Consider the following 23,895-nt stretch of genomic DNA (forward strand, 5'->3'; position numbering starts at 1 on the left):
CCTCCATTTGGTGCAAGCCTACGTTCTGCAGGAAGTACCCTGGCAGAGTGGCCCAAGGAGCAAGGGTGACTCCTCCTTGCTGTCCAAGGGGACAGCCCCCACCTCTCAGAACCTGGGGGTTGGGCACTGGGCTTCCCAGAAGGGGGTGAGCTCCCTGTCATTCCAGGTATTCAAGCCCGATTAGCATCTGTACTGCTCCAAGCAGAGCTACTGGCTGCAGGGGCTCTTAGGCGGGCTATGAGTGTCAGCAAGGACAAGCTTCAGATCCCTATCATGGGGGAGGGGGTGGAAACAGCTCAGCATATTCTTATCCGCAGAATATCAAATGTTGGCAAACAGAATGTCTCCATCTTTCTCCCTTTTCCGATGCACCTTCAAATGACATGCAGTGAATTTCTGTTGACGCACAGCCCGCAGGCCAGGCACAGCTGCTCGGGGGGGCTTGATGAAATGCAGATTCTCGGGCCCTGTCTCCAGATGCCTCCCTCTCCACCCCCTCAGGCATCAGGCGCTGCTCCTGCATGTATCTACCAGGTGATTCACCTGCAGGTGGAAAGGGAGCCGGCCTGCAACTCTCTGGACTGAAGGCCTGGGGGAGCTCCGGGAGGAAGTGGGGGCCACTGGCATCAAGTCCAGCACCACCCCCTTTGCACTGAGTGTGACACTGAACACAGTCCCCCTGAGTGGCCACACGCCACCTCCTGGTCACTGCACACACACCCCAACCTGCCCCGGACAGCAAACTCCCACCTGCCAGAGCAGAGGGGTAATTCGGTAGGGGTAGACTTCCAAGTTTCTTCCAACACGAAGACCCCAAATATCATCTACTATAATCTGACCTTTAAGTTCCTGATTATTGCACAAATTGCTCTGCTTTATATCTTAATGCTTTTCAGCCACCACGTTGCAGATGCTACCATGATGCCAACCTGATTTCCTTGGGCAGACGACTTCACCGGTATGTCCTGGAACCTCATCTCCCCGGACCCCTGCCCCACTAAAGATAGAAACAGGCTGGGGGTATGGATTCACCTGCCAACACCATGTCTAGCAGAGAAGCAATTACAGAAGCCAGACTTCCCACCTTCTGCACCCCCATAAAGGTCTTTGGTCCAGACTCCCAGAGGGATAAAATAGGGAAACTTCCAATAGGGGAAGGAGGGGATATGGAACTCTGGTGGTGAAAATTGTATGTACCCCCCTTTTATACCACAATCTTGTCAATCATTATTAAGTCTCTAATAAAAGAGAGAACGAATGAAAGAAAGAAAGAAAGAAAGAAAGAAAGAAAGAAAGAAAGAAAGAAAGAGAGAGAGGAAGGAAGGAAGGGAGGAAGGAAGGAAGGAAGGGAGGGAGGGAGGGAGGGAGGGAGGGAGGGAGGGAGAGAGGGAGGGAGGGAGGAAGGAAGAAACAGAAAGAAATGGCCCAGCTCCTGGGAGACAAAGCTCACAGTTTCATAAAGGCCCAGAACTCATTGCAGAGAAGCCGCCGAATGGGACCAGGCAGTGGCACACCTGGTTAAGTGCACACATTACCGTGTACAAGGACCCAGGTTTCAGCCCCTGATCCCCACCTGCGGGGTGGAGAGCTTCATGGGTGGTGAAGCAGGTCTGCAGGCTTCTCTCTCTCTTTCTCTCTATCTTCCCCTCTCCTCTCAATTTTTCCCTGTATCTATCCAATAATAAATAAAAATATTAAAAAGAGTGTGTGTGTGTGTGTGAGAGAGAGAGGGGGGGGGAGAGGGAGAGGGAGAGGGAGAGGGAGAGGGAGAGGGAGAGGGAGAGGGAGAGGGAGAGGGAGAGGGAGAGGGAGAGGGAGAGGGAGAGGGAGACCCCACTGAGACACAGGTCTTTACATCCAAAGGTCTGGACTCATCAACTCTCTTTAAACTTCGTTTGCCTTTGGAAAAGTTTGATGCTCAGGCAGCAAATGGCATTGGATATGGAGGTGGGCAGCAAATGAGTCATCCTCTAGAGCCACGTGGAGCTGCTCAGTCACTGAGCAGCCTCCCACAGGGCTGGGCACAGGAAGGGGAGCCTTGCCAAAGGCACAGCAGCCCAGGCTCAGAGTTGGGAAGTGACCCTCCAAGACTGGGCCCAAGACAACAAATGCTGGGGAGGTTGTGGGAACAAAGGAACCCTCCTGCACTGCAGGTGGGAATGCCAATTGGCCCAACCCCTGTGGAAAGTGGTCTGGAGAACTCACAGAAAGCTAGCAGTGGACCTACCCTATGACCCTGCAATTCCTCTCCTGGGGATATATCCTAAGGAACCCAATATACTCATCCAAAAATATCTGTGTACTCTTATGTTTATAGCAGTGAAATGTGTAATAGCCAAAACCTAGAAGCAACCCAGGTGTCCAACAATAGACGAGTGGCTGAGCAAGTTGTGGTCTGTATACACAATGGAATACTACTCAGCTACTAAACATGGTGACTTCACCTTCTTCACCTCATCTTGCATGGAGCTTGAAGTAATCATATTATGTAAGTGAGATCAGCCAGAAAGAGAAGGATGAACATGGGATGATTCCCACTCGTAAGCAGAAGTTGAAAAATAAGAGCAAAACTGAAAACAATGCAAAAGTTGGACTGGGTTTGATGTATTGCACCAAAGTCAAGGACTCTGGGGTGGAAGGAGTGTTCAGGTCCTGGAATATGATGGTGAAGGAGGACCTAAGGGGGGGGGGGGGGGCTAGAGTGTTATGTGGAAAACTGAGAAATGTTACACATGTACCAATCACTGTATTTTACTGTCTACTGTAAAAAGACTGCTCCCAAGCCACAGGCCTCGCCTGCCCCCCTCAGGAGTGGTCTACTCGTCCCCCATCCCAGCACCCAGGCCCCCACACCAAGCTTCTATCTTCCTCTCCCTGGCCCCTCACCCCTGGCGCTTGTGCCCTCTGTGCCTTCTCGCTGATACTGTTCCCGGGACAGCCCTCTCTTCACTTGCTACTCAGAATGTACCTTCCCAGAGCTGTCTCAGGACCTCCTCTCGAGGAAAGTGCTCTCTCCACCTTCTCTGCCCTCTGACCCTGTTTTATTTTTTATTTTTTTTTAATATTTATTTTATTTTATTTATTCCCTTTTGTTGCCCTTGCTGTTTTATTGTTGTAGTTATTATCGTTGTTGTCATTGTTGGATAGGACAGAGAGAAATGGAGAGAGAAGGGGAAGACAGAGAGGGGGAGAGAAAGACAGACACCTGCACACCTGCTTCACCGCCTGTGAAGGGACTCCCCTCCCTGCAGGTGGGGAGCCGGGGCTCGAACCGGGATCCTTATGCCGGTCCTTGTGCTTTGCACCACCTGCGCTTAACCCACTGCGCTACAGCCCGACTCCCTGTTTTATTTTTTCATCCTGGCATCTGTGACTCTGGCAGGACTTCCATAGCTCTTCAATTATTATTATTGTGTTTCCATCATTTTTTTTTGCCTGACCTCTGCTGTCCCTCTGGCCCATCATCTCCATAAAGCCAAGTGCTCTCTAATCCCAGCATCTAAACAACCCAAATACAGAAATAACTGCTTAGTGGACATTTGCTGAGATGAATGAATGCCTGGATGTGCACCCCTTTCTCTCAGCCGGTCTGGTGATCTCCCGGGAAAATGTCCAACTTACCAGCAATGAGCTCAGCTTTTCAACCCGCTCATTCAGCCAACCCTCCTTCTAAATAACTACCCACCCACCACCCAGCCATCCCGCTGTCCCCTCACATAACCGCTCATCCAGACGCCATCCAAAATACTCTGCACTCATCATCTATCTGTAACCTATTCGTCCTTCAAACACGTCTCCATCCATCCACACATCCAACCACTTAACCCCCTTCTGATTTTAGTATAGGAGCCACCAAAGTGAGCATACCATCTTCTAGTTCCTACTCATCAAATCATAACTCTGTCCATCCATCCATCCATTCAATCAACCAGCTCTCCAAACATATTCCCAATAATATTTTATGATCTATCTAGCCATACATAAATGCACCCATTCACTTATTGATTCATTCATTCATCCATCCATCCATCCACCCATTCATACATCCATCCATTCATACATCCATCCTCTTGTCCATCAATTCATCCACTCATATATCCATCCATCCATCCACCCATCCATCCATCCACTTGTCCATCAGTTCATCCACTCATATATCCATCCATTCATTCACTTATCCATCATCTACTCATCCATCATCTGTCCATCCACTCATCCACTCATATAACCACTCATCCATCCATCCATTCATCTACCCACCCATCCACTCACACATACATATATCCAAACACCATACACTCATCCATCATCCATCCATCCATCCACTTGCCCATCAATTCATCCACTCATATATCCATCCATTCATCCACTTGTCCATCCATCCACTCATCCATCATCTGTCCATCCATTCATCCACTCATATAGCCACTCATCCATCCATTCAGCTACCCATCCATCCACTCACACATACATATATCCAAACATCCATCCACTCATCCATCATCCATCCATCCATCCATCCATCCATCCATCCATCTATCCACCCATTATAAGCAACCCCCAGATAGTTCTCCCATTCTTGGATTCCATGTCCCCAACATTCCCTTTGCAAGATCTGATCTTTGTTGTAATGAATCCGCAAAGTGAATAATTCCTCCTCGTTATTAGAACACAAACACCTCCACAGGAGAATCCACGCTTTTCTTACTCTGGTTTCCAGTACCCAAAACAGCTGGCATCAGCAAATGTTGAGTGGGTACTCTTTCCCTTTCCCCTTAGTCAATAATCCTTGCCAGCCTTTGAACTACTGTTGGAGAGACCAACGCCTTGCTTTAGGCACCCATTGGTTTTTAAAGCCTTGCACCTAGCACAGAGAAGCTACACTGTAGGTATTTAATAAGTGAGTGAGTGAATGGATACACACGGGAAATGACAGCAAAAGCAGAACAGACTCTGGATGACTTTTTCTTGTGAGCTGTGTGGCCTTGGCTGAGCCCCTGAACCTTTCCGTGTTTCAGTGCCCTCATGAAGAAAGGGGGGGGGTGATACCAGCACTCACTGCTCTGGGCTCTTAGGAGAAGTTTGAGATTCAATACATATGTCCTTAGAATGGTAGCAGGAGAGAGACAAGGACTGAGCAGGTGTTTAAACTCTCCACTTAGGGACTATACAGTGGCGCACCCAGTTAAGCGCACATAGTACTAAGCACAGGAGCTGAGCAAGGATCTGGCTCCCCACCTGCAGGGGGATGCTTCACAAGCAGTGAAGCAAGTCTGCAAGTGTCTATCTTTCTCTCTGCTTCTCTGTCTCCTCCCTCCCCTCTCAATTTCTCTCTGTCCAATCCAATAAAATGGAAAAAATGGCCTCTCGGACCAGTGGATTTATAATGTAGGCACTGAGCCCTAGTGATTACCCTGGAGGCAAAAAGAAGGAGGAGGAGGAGGAGGAGGAGAAGGAGAAGGGAAAAAGAAAGAGAAAAAGAAAAAAAGAAATAAAAATCTCCATTTATCATCGGCCCACTGGGACAAATACTGAAAGCACAGGCTCTGAATTTAAAAGACCAAACAGAGGACTGGATGGTAGCATAACGGGTTAAGCACACGTGGCGCAAAGCGCAAGGACCGGCTGAAGGACCCCGGTTCAAGCCCCCGGCTCCCCACCTGCAGGGGAGTCGTTTCACAGGCGGTGAGGCAGGTCTGCAGGTGTCTGTCTTTCTCTCCCCCTCTCTGTCTTCCCCTCCTCTCTCCATTTCTCTCTGTCCTATCCAACAACGATAACAATAACAACAATGAACAACAAGGGCAACAAAAAGGGGGAAATGGCCTCCAGGAGCAGTGGATTCATAGTGCAGGCACCAAGCCCCAGTCATAACCTTGGAGGCAAAAAAAAGTTAAAATAATAATAATAATAATAGTCTGTGCCCCTGAGCTGCCCCAATAGGAGGCGTCCTGCAGCGCACACAAACATGCTGAAGCCATAATGGGATTACCTGTGAACTGCCATTCTCTGGCCAGGAGGGCTTCAGTCCTCTGCAGAGAAAGAAAACCTCAAAGGGGCCAGGAAGTGGCAAGGTGGGTGGGAGGGCAATTGCAAGCAGGGGTCAGGAAAGGCCTCCGGAAGAAGGTCTGAGGTGAGTAAAGCCTCGAAGAAATGAGGGGACAAAGGTCTTAGAGAGCCCAGATTTCAGATATAAAGAGCATGTGCCAAGGTCCTGAGGTTGAGACATGCTCGCGGTGTTTGAGGAACAGAGTAGATGGAACAGAGTGAGCCAAGAGCGAGGAAAAGGAGCTGAGATCAGAGGGTCGCAGGGACATCAACCCCTCTCTCTCTCTCTGTCTCTCTCTCTTAACAGAACACCACTCAGCTCTGGTTGTTGGTGCTGGAACCTCTCACATGCAAGTCCTATGTGTTAACCCTGCACTACCTCCCTGACCCTTAGTCTCTGCTCTGAGTGAGTGGAAGTCAGCCGTGTAGCTGTTAAAAGAGGAAGAGTCCAGGCCCTGAAGATGACTCAGTGCAGGGCCTGCCTTACAGAGAGCCCGGGTTCGGGCCCCAGCACCACGTGGGAGCACCACGGACAGCACTGGGGGAGGCGGGGGGTCTGAGGATATGTTTCTCCCCCTTTCTTCCCCTCCCCTCCCCCTTCCTGCTCTCTTAGACTGAATACAAAAATTGGGCCACAAGGGTTGAGTGCTAATCCCTGGGTGAGGCCTGGGGGTAGGTTGGGGCCAGAGACTGGACTCTGTGACAACTTTGTCGGAATGTGGCCCATCAGGGTCTTGGGGGGGGCAAGGGCCAGGTCCTCTCTGGGGGTGTTTGTTCAGAAGTGACTAAGAGATCCAGGTGGACCCCAGCTGTTGCTGAGGAGTTATTCTGATGCAGTCTCCGCCCCCAGGTTTTACTACGCCCCCGCGAAACCCTAGCAGTGCCCCCTTCAACCAATCCTGGCCCCACACGTCACCCCTGGTTGTCGCCCAATAAAAAGCCCCCTCACCCCCCACTCTCTCTGGGCTCTCAGCTCCCCCTCTCTCAGATCTCGCCCCCTTCTCTCCCCCCCGTGGTCAGGTAGTGGGGACGGCCATTGCCGGCTGGCCCCACGTGGTCTGAACCAACCCCCCCATCCTATAATAAAGATTTGTGTACCCCTTTGCTCTGGACGTCCACTCTCTTCTCCGCGGTGCAGCCCGACACCAGACCGCCACAACAACACCCAGCTATCTCTGGCCAGCCAGGACCACGTGGCACTCCCCCACCTCCACCCTGAGGTCCCTAGTGGCCTCTCCGCAGTGTCAGGTGACAGTCCTGAGAGCTCTCCTGGACCTGGTCCTCTCCCAAGTCCTTCTGGCATGTAACATGGCATGTAGGGAAATGGAGTTGCAGAGCCAGCCAGGTGCTCAGGAGCCAGGTAAGGGGCTGAGAATAGGAGACCCCACAGCTAGCAAGGTCCCTGCCGGCCACTCCCACTGCTTGAGCATGGAGCACTGGAGAGAGAGCACCAGGCTGAGCGCTGATGAGCTTTGCCCCCTTCTGCCTGTACCACAGCTTCCTGACAGGTGAACCCCCAGGGCTTTGCTCCCTTGGGAAAACCCAGGCTCAGTTTCACAGCAAACAGGGTGCAAAGTCTGGGTTTGCATCTCAGTCCTTTTCAGGGCCACCTCATCGCCACATTTGGGCTGAGCACTTAACAGCTCCTCACAGTCTGGGGGGGGGGGGGGTGACTGGAAGCTCCCTGCCAGGATTCTCACAGCCCAGCGAGCAGCTGTCTTCACAGCCAGCCAGTCTCCACCACCTCATCCAGACACCTCCCAGAAGGGACAGGGAAGCTGGGCCAAGGAAAAGTGTGTGAGTGTGTGTGTGTGTGTGTGTGTGTGTGTGTGTGTGTGTGTGTGTGTGTATGTGTGTGTGTGTTGACAGAACCCTGGACTTGCACACTGGAGGCTCCTGACCTGATTCCAGGCACACAGATGCCAGAGTGATGCTCTTTAAAAAGCTTGCAAAAAAAAATAATAATAATTTAGACTGTGAAAACTATGGGTCGCTGGAGAGGACAGGGTTTGGTGAAGGGGGTAGGTAGAGGGGGCTCTTTGGTTGTTTGGCTGTTGGGGTGTTTGTCTGGCATCACTGGGGATTCACCATCCCAGGCAGACATTTCCTTTTTCTTCTCTCAAAAAGAAAGACAAAGGCAGAGATAGGGCAGTAGAGAGAAAGACTCCACAGCACTAAGTGCCCTTAAATATGGTGGGGCTTGGGGGCTGCGCCTGGGTCATGCTTGCAACTGTCCCAGTGAGCTTTCTTACACACAGCAGTCCTGAAAACCAACAGCTGCTTAACGAAGTGATGCTGAAGTTCAAAGACAGGCATGCCACTGTACCCTGTAGGTTTTCACAACACTGCGAACCAGTGTGAAGCGACTAAAAATGTTGTTTAAAAGTTCTGTGAATTAGCAAGTACTCTGACAACCATTGTGAAAAATCACTATTATCTGAAAATACCATAAATTCTTCCAAACACAGACACATGCATGTATGTACGCACACACACGCATGTACGCACACACTACTGAAGGCTAAGAAGGGACCACAGAGAAGACAGACAGAGGAGCGGGTATAGACAACATATGGTTATGCAGAGAGACTCTCCTGCCTGAGGTTCCAAAGTCTCAGGTTCAATCCCCCCAATCAGCATAAGCCAGGGCTGAGCAGTGCTCTAGAGAGAAAAGAGAGAAGACATTACTTTCTAGTACTGTCTAGTACTGGCTCAGTACTTTCTAGCTCAGTCTGCCACTCGATCACTCTGTGCCAGTTTCCTTATGAGTTAACGGGGTGAGCATTTGGGACAAGATGGGCATAGCACATGGGTAGCTGAGTGCTGGTCACATCGGCCCACAGCCCTGCTGGCCCATCCCCCTTCTCAGGAGCCCAGGATGTGGCTCAGGCCATGGCAGGCTAGAGCCTCGGCTGCCACTCTGTGACATGGAGCCAGCAGCGATGGGTGCCCATGGCCACAGACAGATGCAATGGGTCTGCCACATGGCCAGAGCGTGTGGAGAAAGCAGCCCTGACCGGGGTAAGCGGCTTTTGTTTTTTTAACCTTTTTTATTTTACAAGAGAGACATAGACCAGAGCACTGCTCAGCTCTGGCATATGTGATGCTGGGCTTGAACCCGGGGAGCTCTGGGTCCCTGTCCATGCAAGCCCTGCGCTTTAACACTGGCAATCCCCCAGTTCCCAGCAGTCTATAACTACAACTCAAAGAATTTGTACACAAACAAGGAGTCCTATGGGGGGGCTCCTACAGGGCACACCAGTGCTCAGGCTTAGGGACAGGAACGAAGTGGAGGCTGTGGCTGTGATGCCAGCTCCCCTCTGCACCAGGCAGGGCAGCTGCCCCCTCACAGGCCCGCCCTGCCCCTCCCTCCCTACCCCCCTCCACAGCAGATTTGATAACACCCAGGCGTCCAGGTCCCCCTCTGAGGACAAAGGCGGTGATTGTCCTGGTGGGCGCCTTTTGACTGGGTCTCACCAGTGCTGTAACTGAGCCCCCTGGGCTCCAACTCACTGAGGGGCTGCTCAGCCCCCCCCCCCCCGGCCCCGTGCCTCCTCCCCTCCTGGGGCTGGTTTCAAGTGAACCTCCACTGAAGGGCCAGCAATCAGTCTAGGGATCCCTTCCCTTCCCTGGGGACATCAGAGGCCATTACTGCAGACTCTAGGGGGAGGGACTGACTCCTGCATCCCCAGACATCCCTGCACCCCCTTAATAACACTGGAGACCAAGGGACAGCCACCAGAGTGACCAGGAGCCTCAGGCAGTGATGTGGAATCTGAGGTGTGCACCCAAGGAGCTGGGCTTTGATGGGACTTCCTGGTAGGGACTTTCAGGTACAAGCACTTCCCTGTGGTTTCTGGTCCAGACAGGGCAGCTGTGAGGACCACCACTTCTGGCTCTCACTCCCCCTCAGAAGACTCTCTAGTGTAGCATTATTGCTCCTCTTTCCAGCAGAAGAAACCGAGGCACAGAGACACCAAAAAAACACCCTTGGGCTGCACAACCAGGGAGCAGCCCAGCTGGATGGGCTTAGCCCCCAGAAGCCCCTGCCGCCCCAGAAGCCCCTGTCGCCCCAGAAGCTCCTGCCACCCCAGAAGCTCCTGCCACCCCAGAAGCCCCTGCCACCCCAGAAGCCCCTGCTACCCCAGCTTGTGGTCAGGTGCACAGCCCCCCCCCTTCCCAGGATGCTCGCTCTGGACACCCAGGGATGATGGTGCAGTGGGGGGGGATGTGCCAGCTCTGGAGCTCTTCAAACCAGAGGTGCTCCAGGTCTGCCCAGGCAACACCCCACCCCGTCACACCTCAGCCCCACCTGCTGAGGGAGGGACCAAGCACAGACACCTCCCCTCTGACTCCTGTCTCCCAGGCAAGGGACAACAGCCCTAGGACCATCCCAGGGTCACAGTGACCAGAGTACGAGAGGTCTCCGTGAGCTTGACCCACTGACCCTCCCAGGACCCTCCCAGTCCCTTTCCAAACAGCAGGCCTCTGAACGGCAGGGTAGCAGCCTAGACTCATGGGATATGAGAAGTGGGGATTCTCCAAAAGAGAGGACCCCTGGTGCTCATAAGACAGTCCATGGGCAAGAGCTGAGTCTGAACCCCCAGTCTGAGGTTCGGATCCCAGGTGGCACCTGCGAGCTGTGCAGCTGTGAGCAGGTTGCTTAACCTCTCTGTTCCTCTTCCTCCTCCCTATAAAATGGGGATAGCAACCAAGCACGCTAACCTTGCCAGGGAACGAACCAGTACTGGTATCTCAAGGGCTGCTGTTCTTGATAGAATCAAGTCACCAGGTCTCCCATAGGGGTCTCTGCCGTCGGCTGACAGGAGCTAGAACTTGCATGTTCAACACACTCCTCTGGCTCATGGGTCCCGTTCAGCCTGCTTCAGTGACTGCGGAACAGTGATGGGTCCCTGAGGCTGAGGTTGCCCTAGGCCACGCTCTCTGTCTGCCTCCTGCAGCCAGCCTGTCCTGGGGTGGGCCTGGGGCAAAGTGGGCTGCTGAGGATGGGGCCCCCAGATGTCTCCTTGCTCTGTGGGTGAGGCTGCTTCTCCCTGCCCCAACCTCTGGCCCACAACCCCCCCTATCTCAGCCCCTTCCTGCCCTGGCTCCCTGAACGACTATCTATGTGGTATCACTGGGCCCTGCCCCGGCTGTGTCATCAGATAAAACTGGAAATGTCTGGTGCCCGTGGGTGTCCCCCGCCTCTGCCAGGACCGGCTGCCTGCGACCCCTCCTCAGTGGCTTCCGCTCAGACCTGTCCAGGCTCCTTCCTCTGGACCGCATGCCCCAGCCTGGCCTCACCAGCGGGGTACCCACCCCCCCACCCACAGACCACACACCAAACAGACCCAGCTCCACCTGTCCTGCCAGCCCTGGGGAGCAGACATGCCAACCTCCAAGTACAAAGGGATGTACCATCAAACAGGACCTCCACACCAAACTCCTGCCTTACAGCTGGGTTCACTCAGAACAGACCTCGGCCTTGAGGACATGGGCACTAAGGAGGGGACACGTGTACAATCCCACGTCTGCCAGGTCCCCAGGGCAGTCAGATTCAAAGTGACAGAAAGCACAATGGGGTCGCCCGGGCCACAAGGTGCATGGGCAGGGATGTGATGTGGACCAAGCTCCAGTTTGGGAAGAGGAAAACACTCTGGGATGGAGGGTGGGGGCTAAGGAGAATGTATGGAACACCGCTGGACTTGGAAATGGGTGGCGCTGTCGGGCAGGTGGCACAGGGGGAAACACTGAACTTGTAAGTTTGAGGCCCTAAGTCGGATTCCCAGCACTGCTTATGCCAGAGTAAATAAGTGAATATTCTTTTTTTAAAAATGGGTAAAATGAACATAGATTTGGAAAATATAAGAGAAACAGCCTAGATTGATTTTAAAAAATGATTACTAAAAACAAATTACAGACTTGGATGTAAAACTGCAAAGCTGTAACAAAGAGAGAAACAGAGAGGGAGACACACACACACAGAGAGAGGGAGGGAGACAGGCAGGGAGGGAGGGAGAGAGAGACAGAGAGGGAGACACAGAGAGAGAGAGAGAGAGAGGGAGGGAGACAGGCAGGGAGGGAAGGAGAGAGAGAGAGACAGAAAGGGAGACACACACACACACAGAGAGGGAGGGAGGGAGGGAGACAGGCAGGGAGGGAGGGAGGGAGAAAGGCAGAGAGGGAGACACACACAGAGAGAGGGGGGAGGGAGGGAGGCAGGGAGGGAGGGAGAGAGAGAGAGAGAGACTGACTTCAGGGCCTAGGGCTGAGCAAAGAGTTCTCAGACAACACCCAAAGCAGTACTGTAACAGGAAAATTAGAGAAACTGAAATTGGTCAGTGCCAAATACATTTGTCCTGGTGGCCTCAGGAGGCAGCTCAGAACACTCGACTAGCAGGAATGAGGCCCAGGGTTCAACCCCTGGCACCGCACATGCCAGAGCTGTGCTCTACTCTCTCTCTCTCTCTCTCTCATAAGATAAACAAATCTTTAAAGAAAGAGTTCGCTTTGCTAAAGACCCTGTGAAAAGGATCAAGTATGAGTTAGGGGTTAGGGAAAAGTGAGCAGACCAAGTGACTGGCAAAAGATGAGTCTCTTCAATGTGTAAAGAAACCTCAGAACTGAGCAGTGAAAACTGAATCTAATTAGGAATGGCCACGAGCATGTGGGGAGATGGCCCCCACCACTGGCTGGGTGGGAAAGGCCGGTAACAACTATCAGAGACCTGGCAGAAATGTGCCCAGTTGACTGCCTACGTTACCACGGACGAGGACCCAGGTTCAAGCCCCCCAACCTCACCTGCAGGGGAGAAGCTTAATAAATGGTGAAATATTGCTGCAGGTGTCTCTATTCCTCTCTCTCTCTCTCTCTCTCTCTCTCGCTCTCGCTCTGCCTCCAGAGATACTGCTGAGGCTCAGTGCTAACACTATGAATCCACTGCTCCTGGTGGCCGTTTTTTTCATTTATTGATTAGGACAAAGAGTAATTGAGAGAGAAGGGGGAGAAGGAGAGAAAAAGAGACCCCTGCAATCCCGCTTCACCACTTGTTAAGCATCTCCCCTGCAGGTGGGGAGCAGGGGCTCGAACCCCAATCTTTGTGAGGGTCCTTGTGCTTAGGACTATGTGCGCTTAACCAGGTGCACCACTGCCCAGCCCCCTCTATCTCTCTCTTCCCTCTCAATTTCTATGTCTCTGTGCAAAATTAATTAATAAATCTTATATATATATATATATATTAATTTTGTTATCTTTATTTATTTACTGGATAGAGACAGCCAGAAATTGAGGGGGAGATAGAGAAGGAGAGAGATAGAGAGACACCTGCAGCCCTGCTTCACCATTCACAAAGCTTTCCCCCTGCAGGTGGGGACTGGGGGTTCAAACCAGGGTCCTTGAGAATTGTGACATATATGCTCAACCAGGTGTGCCATCACTTGGCCATATATATCAGCTATAAGAATGTCAAAAGTAAGAAACAGTGATCACACAGCTCTTGCTGGGAGAATATCCTCTCCCAGTGCTATAGCTGACGGGGGAAGCCAACTGACAAAGGTCATATACAGACCTGGAGACTCGGAGCTGGTGTTTGTGTTTATGTCTGCGTGCGTGTTCACATGTGACTGACTCAGCTGCTAGAGTCCAGACACTGCTATGCCCAAAGCCCTGGGTTGGAGCCTTGGCACCACATGGGAGCCCATGAGCAGCACTGGGGAAGCTCTAGGAATGGTGAAAGGCCACCAATGATTTCCTAGTTTAAGAACTGTCCACACACTACTGGGGCTAGATATTACAATGCATCTGATGCTTATCTCAAATTGAGTCCTGTGTTTCCTCCGGAAACCTCATTCCTGGGAAATCCCTCGAGGCAAGAGCTAAAAGCACCATTCGTTCAATCACTCTACAAATATTTCATGAGCATTTTCTATGTGCCAGGCACTAGTCCAGGCACGGGGATGTGGCCATGAGCCCGAGCCACCCCCTACCCTCATGGGGGAGAGAGACAAACAGAACACCAGAAGAGTTGTGCGAGGAAGGCAATTGCTGTGGGTGGTTTCACGTAGAAAGTAAAGCTGAAGGGACCAGGATAGTTCAGTGGGTACAGCACATGCCTTACTCTGTAAGAAGTCCTGTGCTCAGTCTGACATCATAGGGGAGCACCAAGGACAGCACCAAAAGGAACTCCATGGATGGTGGGACAGTACTGTGGTCTCTGTCTCTCTCTCTCCTGCATTTCCTTTCTCTCACTAAGTATATAGAATTCATTTTTAAAAATTGCCTGCAGTCTCATACATATGTGAAGATTTGGTTCATTCCCTGGTGCTCAGTAAAATAATTAGGTAAAGGGGACCGGGTGTTGGCGTACTAATTTGAGCACACATGTTACAATGTGCAAGTACCCAGGTTCAAACCCCTGGTCCCCACCTATAGGGGGAAAGTTTCATGAGTGGTGAAGCAGTGCTGCAAGTGTCTCTCTGTCTCTCTCCCTCTCTACCCCCTTCTTCTCAATTTCTGGCTGTCTCGATCCAATAAATAAAATATAATAATTTTTCTAACTAGGTAGAACTGAGGTCCTTCTGAGATCAGAAGGCCACAGCATGCACAAACCAAGATCCTTACAAGACAGAAGTATCCTCTTAGTCCCCACTGGGAAGGTGAGGGCCCCCTTCACATCTGCATCTGAGCAGGGATAGAGGGTAGGGTGACCAGGAGTGGCCTGGCTCTATGGCCCTCAAAGTGCTGCTGCTGACCACTCTACATGATCAAATATGCAAGTGGCCCTTGGGACAGTGAAGAGGAACGTAGCTTAGCAAGCCTTATCTGGGCTCCACCTACAGCTGGGGCAGAGCAGGCACTGGCTCCCAGGAGCACTCAGCCCAGACGAGGCAGGGACTGGGCAGGGACAGGAGGTGACTTCTCCCTGGGCTGGAATTCCATCGCCCTGAGCTCACCTCCCTGCAGCGAGCAGTGCATTCCAGTGAGGCCCAGCCCGGCCCAGATGGGTCCATCTCTGGGGCTCAGGCTGCCTCTCTTGGGCTCTGCCACTGCAGCAAGTGGGGGTACAGAGCTTGGGGTGCATCTCAGTCATGGGAGGCAGTGACAGCATGGAGGTCTGCAGAGGCCCTTGCTGGGCCCCTGGCCAGGCTCTGAGCCTCCACATCGTCTGAGAACGAGCTCCCCCTACCCACTTCTGATCCCAGTAAAGGGGTGGTCCCTACTGCTCTGTCCCTCAAGGTTGATCCACCTGCCAATTCTGCCTTGTAAACTGTCCCTCCAAACCAGCCTGAGGTCCCTACTGCATGTAGACACTAGCTGTAGCCTCACCTCCTTCCCTCAGTCCTTCACTCCTCCCTGAAAAGACCAGAAACCTGCCCCAAGACTCGGGGAAGTCCAGGCATAAAGGGATCAGTTCTCTCTCAGCCTGACACTCAAGGCTCTGTGTATGGCCCCAGCCCCCTCTGCAGCCTCAGCACACACACCCTCTCCCCAGACACACAGAGTCCCAGGCTCAATTAGCCATACCTTTCTAGGAATCAGTGCTTTGGTATATATTCACTCCCCTAGTCCATCCTACCCAGAGAACTCTCACTTTTCCTCCAAAGACTTGCTAAAAGGCCCCTTCTTCTCTCCACTGAGGCTATCAGAAAAAGGCAAAAACTCCATCCCCCCCACCCTGTGCTGCTTGGAGCCCCTCTGTCTGTTTCTCCTTGTGCGGAGTGGGGTGTGTAGCCCCAAATCCTTTCATCTGCCTCTCTCATTAGACAGAGGGCTCTGGACGGCAGGGCTCATGGTTAGGACATCTCTCCACAGCCCAAAAGGCTGGAGAGAAATCCTTCAGAGCCCAAGACAGTCTGTCTCCTACACGGGGAGATAACTCAGTGGTAGAGCACAGGACTTGCATGCCCAGGACCCCAGATTTGACACCACAGCTGACCTATGCTCTGGATTTTCTCATTAAAATCAAAATCAATGAGTCTTAGCAATCTGAAAATCAAATGAAATCACCTCTCACAAAGGCCCATGGGCACCCTCCATCTCTGTCTTCTGGTGCATCTTTCTGGGTTCATCTTGCAGAGCACACGTCTGCAGGGACAGTGAGTGGACACAGGTGGGGAGGCACACCCCAGGCCTATAGTCCTAGCCTCCTCCATCCTGTGAGCCACCAGAGCTGGGGCCCAAACTGAAGGCTTCATTCTACCAGCTGAGCAGGTGACCCAGGAGAGAATAGGACCAGCTCCCCCAAACCGCGCCTGCCACCACCTCTGGCCCCATTCTCACACCAGCTGCCAGCAAGCACGGAGCCTGTGCTCAAGTTGAGTCTTGTCCTCACGGCGGGAGTGAGGGAGCAGGATAAACACATCTGTGGTCCTTTCCAAGACACCAGCAGGAGTGGCTATGGCCCCTCTCTCCTGCAGGGTCCCAGTGCCAGGGACCCCAGCAGTCCTCTGTGGAGAGACCTGAGGCTGTCAGTGGTTTTTGTGTACTGGAGGCTCATGCCAGAGCTGGCCCAAGGGTGTCCTTACTGGGCTCTGATCCTGGCCAGCACCTGAGCTCCACCAGTCCAGGGCCATAGGCCATTTAACAGGTGGGGAAACTGGGAAGAGTCAGCTGACAGGTACTGAGTCTGCCCTAGGTCCTGGCCACCTGGAGATGCACTGGGCCCTTGGGCCCTTGAGCAACTGGGGTGCTCACAGGCCACCTCAGGGCTAGCTGGGGACCACCTGAGCATAGTGTTCTGGCTGGGCAGGGTGGTTGTGGGTGCTCAAAGGCCCTCCCCGGGCCTCTGCTTCCTCACCTCACTCCACCACAGAGGTTAGACTGAGGGCTGGTCAGGTCTGACCATGTCCACATGGGGAAACCCCAAATTCTACACTGCCTTGCAAGCATCAGACTGGGGCTGGCCCACATGCTTCCCAACTCAGTTCCTAGTTCCATCCAAGGCCTTGCTCGACCTTCCTGAAGTCAGAATCTATGACTCCTCCTCCTCCCCTGCTCCAGAACCTTCCGTGACTCCCCAGTACCCATTCAGCATTCACTGCTCAGGTAGACAGAGCCCCTAGGTAGACAGATGACCTGGGGTGTGGTGTGAATGACACACGAGGCTCCTGACCTCATCCAGATTATCGTCTAGGCAGGGGCAGAAGCTCTGGAGAGAAACCACATCCTGGCAGAGACTGAGGAAGCTGTGAGCAGCAGCTAACTCAGAAGAGGGTGAGTCTGAGCTGTATCCTGGACAGCGAGGAGGAGAAGGAGAATACGGCTACCACCAGCCCCAAAGCTGTTCCAGCTGCTGTCACCTCAACAGAGACCCATAGGCCCACTAGTCTACGTCCCTTCACTGGCCCCCAAGCCCCCAGTCCCCCAACTCTGGGTCTTTGGTCATTATCATCTCACACAAGGCCTGGTCTGCCTCTCACCTTTCTTCAAGGCCTACCCAAACCCCAGTTGTCTTTCAGGGGCCACCTCCTCAAGGAAGCCCACCAAGATAGGTCTTAAGACCCATAATGGTGTCTGTGTCACACGGGCAGGAGCTACCCTGAACTGCAGTCATGGCCCCCAGGCCCAGCAAAGCTGCGTGGCCTGCCACAGCCCCTGCCCCTCTCTGAGCCTTCTCTTCCTTCTTAACTCTCAGGGTGACCCAGCCAGAAGGAAACTGAGGCTGGCACTGGGGTCTCCCTCCCACTCTCCCACTAGGCATGAAGGCCTCAAAGACCTGTGACTTCCGCCCCAAGGAGGGGTCTGACCACAGAAACCGGGAGGAGTGAACAGCTAAGCACTGGAGGAACTGCAGCCACAGGACACAGGACAGGGCAGGCTGGGCCCTGTGTGGGGCAGGCCAGGTAAGGGCCCTTCCTGGTGACTCACCAGCTGGAGCTCTGACACACAGGGTGCGGGGGGGGGGGGGGGGGGGGGCAGGGGGCAGAGGGAAACCAGGCCCTGCTGAAACATATGCCTGCTCCCCTGGGGGGCCTGCAGCCACCCCCACCCACTGCCAGATAGAAGCTGCAGGCATGGTGGGCCTGCAGAGTTGCCTCCTGCTCCGGCTCCCTCCCTCCTCACCTCAGCCCTGAGGACAGACACCCTGTCAGCCTGGCTTCCTCCCTGGGAGGCCTGACTGGGAGCCCACATCTGCCTGGGCCTCTGGCTGTCTGCCGAGTGCTGACCTCAAGTCTCTCAGCCAGCCGTCCCCCCAAGTCAGCCACCACAACACCAGCAGTGCCGACCTTGCATGCTGGCAACACGTCCACCGGGTCCCTTTGTCACCACTCATCTCCCTTTCTTGCTTCTCTGTAGTAAAGAGCTGCCAGGTGCCTGGCACTCAGAGGGCTCACGGGGAGTTGGAGTCTGGGAGCAGAATCCGGCCACCACCAGGGGCCGTGCAGCAGCAAAGCCTAGGACATGAGAGCACTAGGACCCCAGCTCCTCCCAGCCCCGGGCCACCTGGGTCTGAGCAGTGCTGTTTCTCCCTCTCAACAGACAAACTAACAAGTAGGAAATCCAGTAACAAGGAGCAGAGAGCAGACCCCTGCTAATGCAGAGAAGACCCTCCTACAGAACGTACCTCAGCCCCCATTTGTACTCCATGCAGCTGATTTCAGGGATCCTAAGACAAGAACCGCCTCTACCCCTCCACCCGGCTTGCCAGGTCATAGGACAGAGCAGATTCGCCCCCTGCTCAGCGCTCGCACCCCTGCCCTCGATGGAGGAGGCCGAGACCACAGGCAGTTGGCGGCGGACGCCCCTCCCTGGCCGGCCACCTACCTTGCGGCCCGCCTCGTTGTTGTGCAGGTTCATGAGTGTGCGGGCGTTCTGCTTGATCTCCCGAGCGTCCACGAAGACCTTGGCGAAGCCGATGCCGTAGCGGATGTCGGCCGAGCAGCCGCCCCACTTCCAGCCCTCATCCCGGTGGTACTGCCCCTGCTTCTCCCTGTCGCAACCGCAGTCGCTCAGGTTGCCCTGAGTGCAGGCAGCTGTGATGGCGTGTGCCACGCCAGCCGCGATGATGGCGTAGGTGAACGCAGCCTCCCGGCTCCCTGCAGGGACGAGAACAGAAAGGCAGGGGTCAGGCAGGGCGCCCCGACATACAGGCTTCCTGCCTCCTGGAGAGCTCTTATTGGGGGTAGCGCCAATACCAAGGTGCAGTCCTCAGGCACACCCCCGCTGGACCCCCAATCACAGTCACAGGGTGCCTTCAGCTTGCCTTCCCGGGCCAGGGCTCCTGTGCTCTGACATCCCCGCACAGCATCCTGTCAGCATGAGGACCTCACGCCAGCTTCCCCCTGTCTGGCAGTGACCTGGGCTCCTCATCCTCTCTGAGCCTCACGCTCGGTGACATGGGGACAGTGCCATCACTGAGGGTGTGTGCTGCACACAGGGGTGGGAGTCTCTGCCGTCTGCCTTTCAGGGCACCTTAACTTGGGGACTTGAGGGAAACCCAGTCCACGATGCCTGCTTGAGGCCACAGCAAGGGGGCAGGGGGCGCGGGCTAGGGTGTGCAGGCAGTCAGGCTCAGCTTCCAATCTGACTTCCACAGGCTGCTTATACACACAGTGCTGAAGAGACACAGCCTAAGACCTGCCCGTGCAGGGGTGGGCTCCCAGGAGGGCAAGGGGGCCTCAGGACGATGAAGACAGAACCGTCACTGCTAGGCAGGAAGGAAGGGACTGTGGAGTCTCATTTCAGTGAAGGCCACCAGGAAAGCACACGCCACAGAGCACTGGGAAAACAAGAAAGGGACACACTACAGGAGACAGCCAGCCAGTGCGAGATTAGAACTCAGGGCATCCAAGCTGAGAATGATGAGGTGGAGACAATACAGAGAAGGGAATGACTGTGTGAGGAGATCCCGGCCCAGCTGTCTCTAGCTGTGTGACCTCAGGTGGACCACCGACCCTCTCTGGACCCTATTTCCACTGCTGTAAAAAAAGAAATGACAGCTACCTGGGGGGGGTCCAAGATAAAAGGGGGGAGACAAGATAAAATGAGCAAAGGTAAAGTAGTAAGCCTAGAAATGGCCCTGAGAAGTGGCCCCAGGACTAAACTTATTTTTATTTTTATTTGACCCCAGTGTTATCACTGGGACTCGGTGCCAGCACCATGAACCCACTGCTCCTGGCGGCCATTTTTTTCTGTTTTATTGGATAGGACAGAGAGAAATTGAGAGAGGAGGGGGAGATAGAGAGGAAGAGAGAAAGACAGACACCTGCAGACCTGCTTTGCCGCTTGTGAAGCATCATCCCCCCCTAAGGTGGGGGAGCAGGGGTTCGAACTCGGACCCTTGTGCTTAGTACCACATGCGCTTAACCAGATGCACTACCTCCCGGCTTCCCCCCACCGTGCTAGACTTATTACAGCTTCCATTCTAACTTATTTTTACAGAGAGAGCCAAACATCCTTCTGTCACTAGCCATGTCAGGTATCAAACTCAGGCATGAAAGCTGGGGGGGCAGGGGGCGGGGAGGGCTGTTCTTGCTGTGCAAGTCCTGTGCTTCACCACTGAGCTTCTATTAAAGGCTAGCTGCTGCTTCTCAGAGGGGTCAGGGCTAAGGTGTGAGTGTCTTCTCTGCCTTCTGTTTACACTAGAGCCCCCAAGACCAGGAGAAGGGCCTTGCTTGCCTGGAGCCACCAAACAGTGGGCAACAGGGCTGAGCTGCACACTCGGTCACTAGCTGCCCCACCCAGTCCAGGAACTGTCCACAGAGTTCAACGCCGCCCCGCCCGCAGGAGCACGGGGCACTGCTGGCAGGCCCCAACACTGAAAAGAAAGTGTATCCTTGCGTCAGACCAAGAATGGGGTGTACGGACTAGGAAGGGTGGGCAAAGCCCGACAGTGGCAAGTCTGCACACAGAGATTCTGTCACCTGGCAGCTGGCAGGCCCCAGGACACACATCTTTCTGAGTGCCCCTGAGTGCACAGGGCAATGCAGAGAACAACTGACAGCGATCTCCATCCCCACACATGCACATGCATGGGGAGCAGCAGATACAACCCTTAAACACGCCAATCCCATAAGCTCAAGGTGGGTCCCCGGCCCAGAGGAGAGGCTCTCCGTGGGCCCTGGGCCTCATCTCTGCAGCCCCTGACTCAGAGATACAGTGTGGGGCTGTATTCCAGGCTTCAGGATGTCCAGGTGCCCAGGTCAGCTGCTAAGGTCTAAGGTTTCCAGGGGCAGAGGGCTCACTATACATTAAACCAAGCAGCACCCGCCTCACCCACTCTGACCTCATGGAGGCTGTCCAGCGTCTCAGCTGGCCACAGAGGGGATGGCAGGCCAGGGAAGTTCTTTAAGCCCTGATGAGATGGACACAATCCCAGCACCCACAGGACGTGCTCAGTTAACTCCTGCCTGCACTGATGTTCACACCGTGCCCCAAGGCTCAGGCCCACGGCAGGTGCTCATGGAGGGGGCAGCTGGGCCCTACAACAGTCACGATCAATGGCATTGTAGGCACCGTGGGGAGGGACAGGGAGAAATGGCCGACCTTGGTTTTCTCCAGAGCCATGACATTTCAGATTTATTTTTTATTGTTTTGTCGCTCACATTGCACCTACCATCCTCACCGCCCTTCTAGAATATACTTTTCTTAAAGGCAAACATTTGGTCACATCCCCTGCAGTGTCTCCAGGGCCTGGTGTCTGGCAGATGCTCCATCAATACTGAATGAAAGAATGAGTGAATGAGTGAATGAATGAATGAATGAATGAATGAATGAGTGCTTCAGACAGTGGCCAACACCATGTGTCTTTCACTGAGAACTGATTATCTGCCTGCCTTTGTGTTAAATGCTTTGAAAAAGTCTACCCTGGGCCAGGCGGTGGCACATCTGGTTAAGTGCTCACATTACAGTGCACAAGGACACAGCTTCAAGCCCCCAGTCCCCATCTGCAGGGTAGTGAAGCAGAGTCACAAGTCTCTCTCTCTCTCTCTCTATCTCTCTCTCTCTCTCCCTCCCTCCCTCCCTCCCTCCCCCTCTATCTCCCCTCCCCCTCTCAATTTATCTGTCTCTACCCAATTATATATTAAAACCACACCCCACGTGCTTGTTCCTTAGGAAGAAAACCCCACAAGAGTCTCCACAAGATTTCCTGAGCACCTACTAGGTGCCAGTCCCACCCTGGCTCTCTGGGCAATATTCTGCACCAGCCCTGCTGGACAGACACTGTTCTGCCTGATCTTAGAAATGAGGAAACTGAGAGATAAAGCCATTCCCAAAGACCTCCCATCCAGAAACTGGCCAGAACTGGGGTTCCAGGCCCTTGTTGCCCTCCCCCCACCCACCCCTCCCCACCTCCCTCCCCAGCTCCTTCCTGCAGTCCAGAGAGATTCCTCTGGCTTAAATCATCAGTGCTTATCAAAGTGCCATTATTCCTGTCCAGAGAAGCCATTCAGCCGTTATCAAAGAATTCCCCAGCAAATAACCCATTCAAATCGGATCAGCTATTGTTGCGGAGCTGGGAACAGGCTTGGTGACAGAAAGAGCATCTGGACTCATCCCATCTCAGGCTCTCCGGGAAAGAGGTTCAACTCCACCAAGTGTGGCTGCTTTGCCCACAAGTGAGGAACAGTCACTTCCTGTTGACTCTGTGGAAACACTGGGGCTGGACTCTCCCAGGCAGAGCTGGGGTGCCACCCTAGAGGCCACGCCTGTCCTCAGCCATGCCGGGGGACTCCTGAGAGCCCAGCTCTGCTTAAGGACTTCCAGAAGGACCCAGCCCTCTGCCTTAAATGGGGCGATCTCTTGGATGTCACCTCTGTTGGTCCTTTTGAGACACCTGCAAAGGTGATTCTGTGATTTCTGCTCAGACTCTTGCTACAGAAAACACTCTTGCTACCAAGGTCACACAACTCTTAGGAGATTGGAGATCAGCTCACTTAATCCTGAGCACAGCCACACATCTCACAGGTGTAACCACTGAGCCTCAGAGAGATGATGTCACCTGTCAAGGATTCAAGCCTGCCCAGCCTGGCTCAGAGTCTGACCCTGCGGCTGGCTTCAGGTGGTGACAGCCGGTCATACAGAACCCCAGCCCTTTCCCGGGTCCTCTCCTCTCCATGGGCCGACCCAGCCAGCCCGCCCAGCTAACCTCCTCCCCCTCCTCCCATGAGCAGAGGGAAGAAGCTCTGTCAACCTGTGACCAATCCTAGAACCCTGCTCCTTCACTCAACTGTACTTAGTGAGGACCTAGTATGTGCAGCCACCACACCAGGAGTTGGGACAGATGTTGAATCCAGATACGGTCTTGCCTTGTGAGACAGATCGCTAGATCATGTCACTCAGTGGCAGCGAAAGTTCTGGAACATGGTCACTCATGGCAGCCATGAGAGCAAGGAGGCAGGTGTGTAGGGTGGTGGTGAACCAGCTCCGAGGCTCCTGGGGAGTAGAGAGGACTCCAGGCCAACAGCCGGCAGGTGAGCTGGGGGGGGGGGTGAGGTCTCAGAGGACAGCTGCTGGTCCTACACCCCACCCTACCCGCCCCGGGCTGAGCCCTGCAGACCTGGAACCCAAACCCCTAACAGAAGGGCTGTGGGTTTGTCCTGGAGTGCTGAGCTCCTGGAGGCTGCAGGATGTGCCTGAGGTCCTCAGAGACACGGAGAGACTCAGGTCTCCAGGCTCCCAGAGGCAAATGTCCTGCTTTAACCCCCACCGCCTTCTTCCCCCTCGACCCACCCACTCCTCCAGGGAAATGCTTCTTCCATCAGCTGGGTACAGGTGTCGCCCATCTGTTCCTCCTCTCTGTTCTGTACGCAATGGCGCGAGCACACACAGATGCGGGGTCCGGCCCTCCTTGCCACACGACGTGCCCACAGGCGGCAAACAAGCTACTGAGTGGTGGAGCAGCGTCTCTCC

General features: G+C 54.0%; 1 protein-coding gene across 1 annotated transcript in view; it reads right to left on the minus strand.

Annotated features, from left to right (window-relative positions):
* Nucleotides 1-23,895, minus strand: part of WNT7A (Wnt family member 7A) — a 56,221-nt gene that overhangs the window by 16,790 nt on the left and 15,536 nt on the right. Inside the window, exon 3 of the mRNA XM_007531637.3 lies at nt 18,808-19,079. Within this exon, the coding sequence (XP_007531699.1) occupies nt 18,808-19,079 (272 nt within the window). The remainder of the gene's footprint in view (nt 1-18,807; nt 19,080-23,895) is intronic.

Source organism: Erinaceus europaeus, chromosome 21, assembly GCF_950295315.1.
Source record: "Erinaceus europaeus chromosome 21, mEriEur2.1, whole genome shotgun sequence".
In the NCBI taxonomy this organism is placed as follows: domain Eukaryota; kingdom Metazoa; phylum Chordata; class Mammalia; order Eulipotyphla; family Erinaceidae; genus Erinaceus; species Erinaceus europaeus.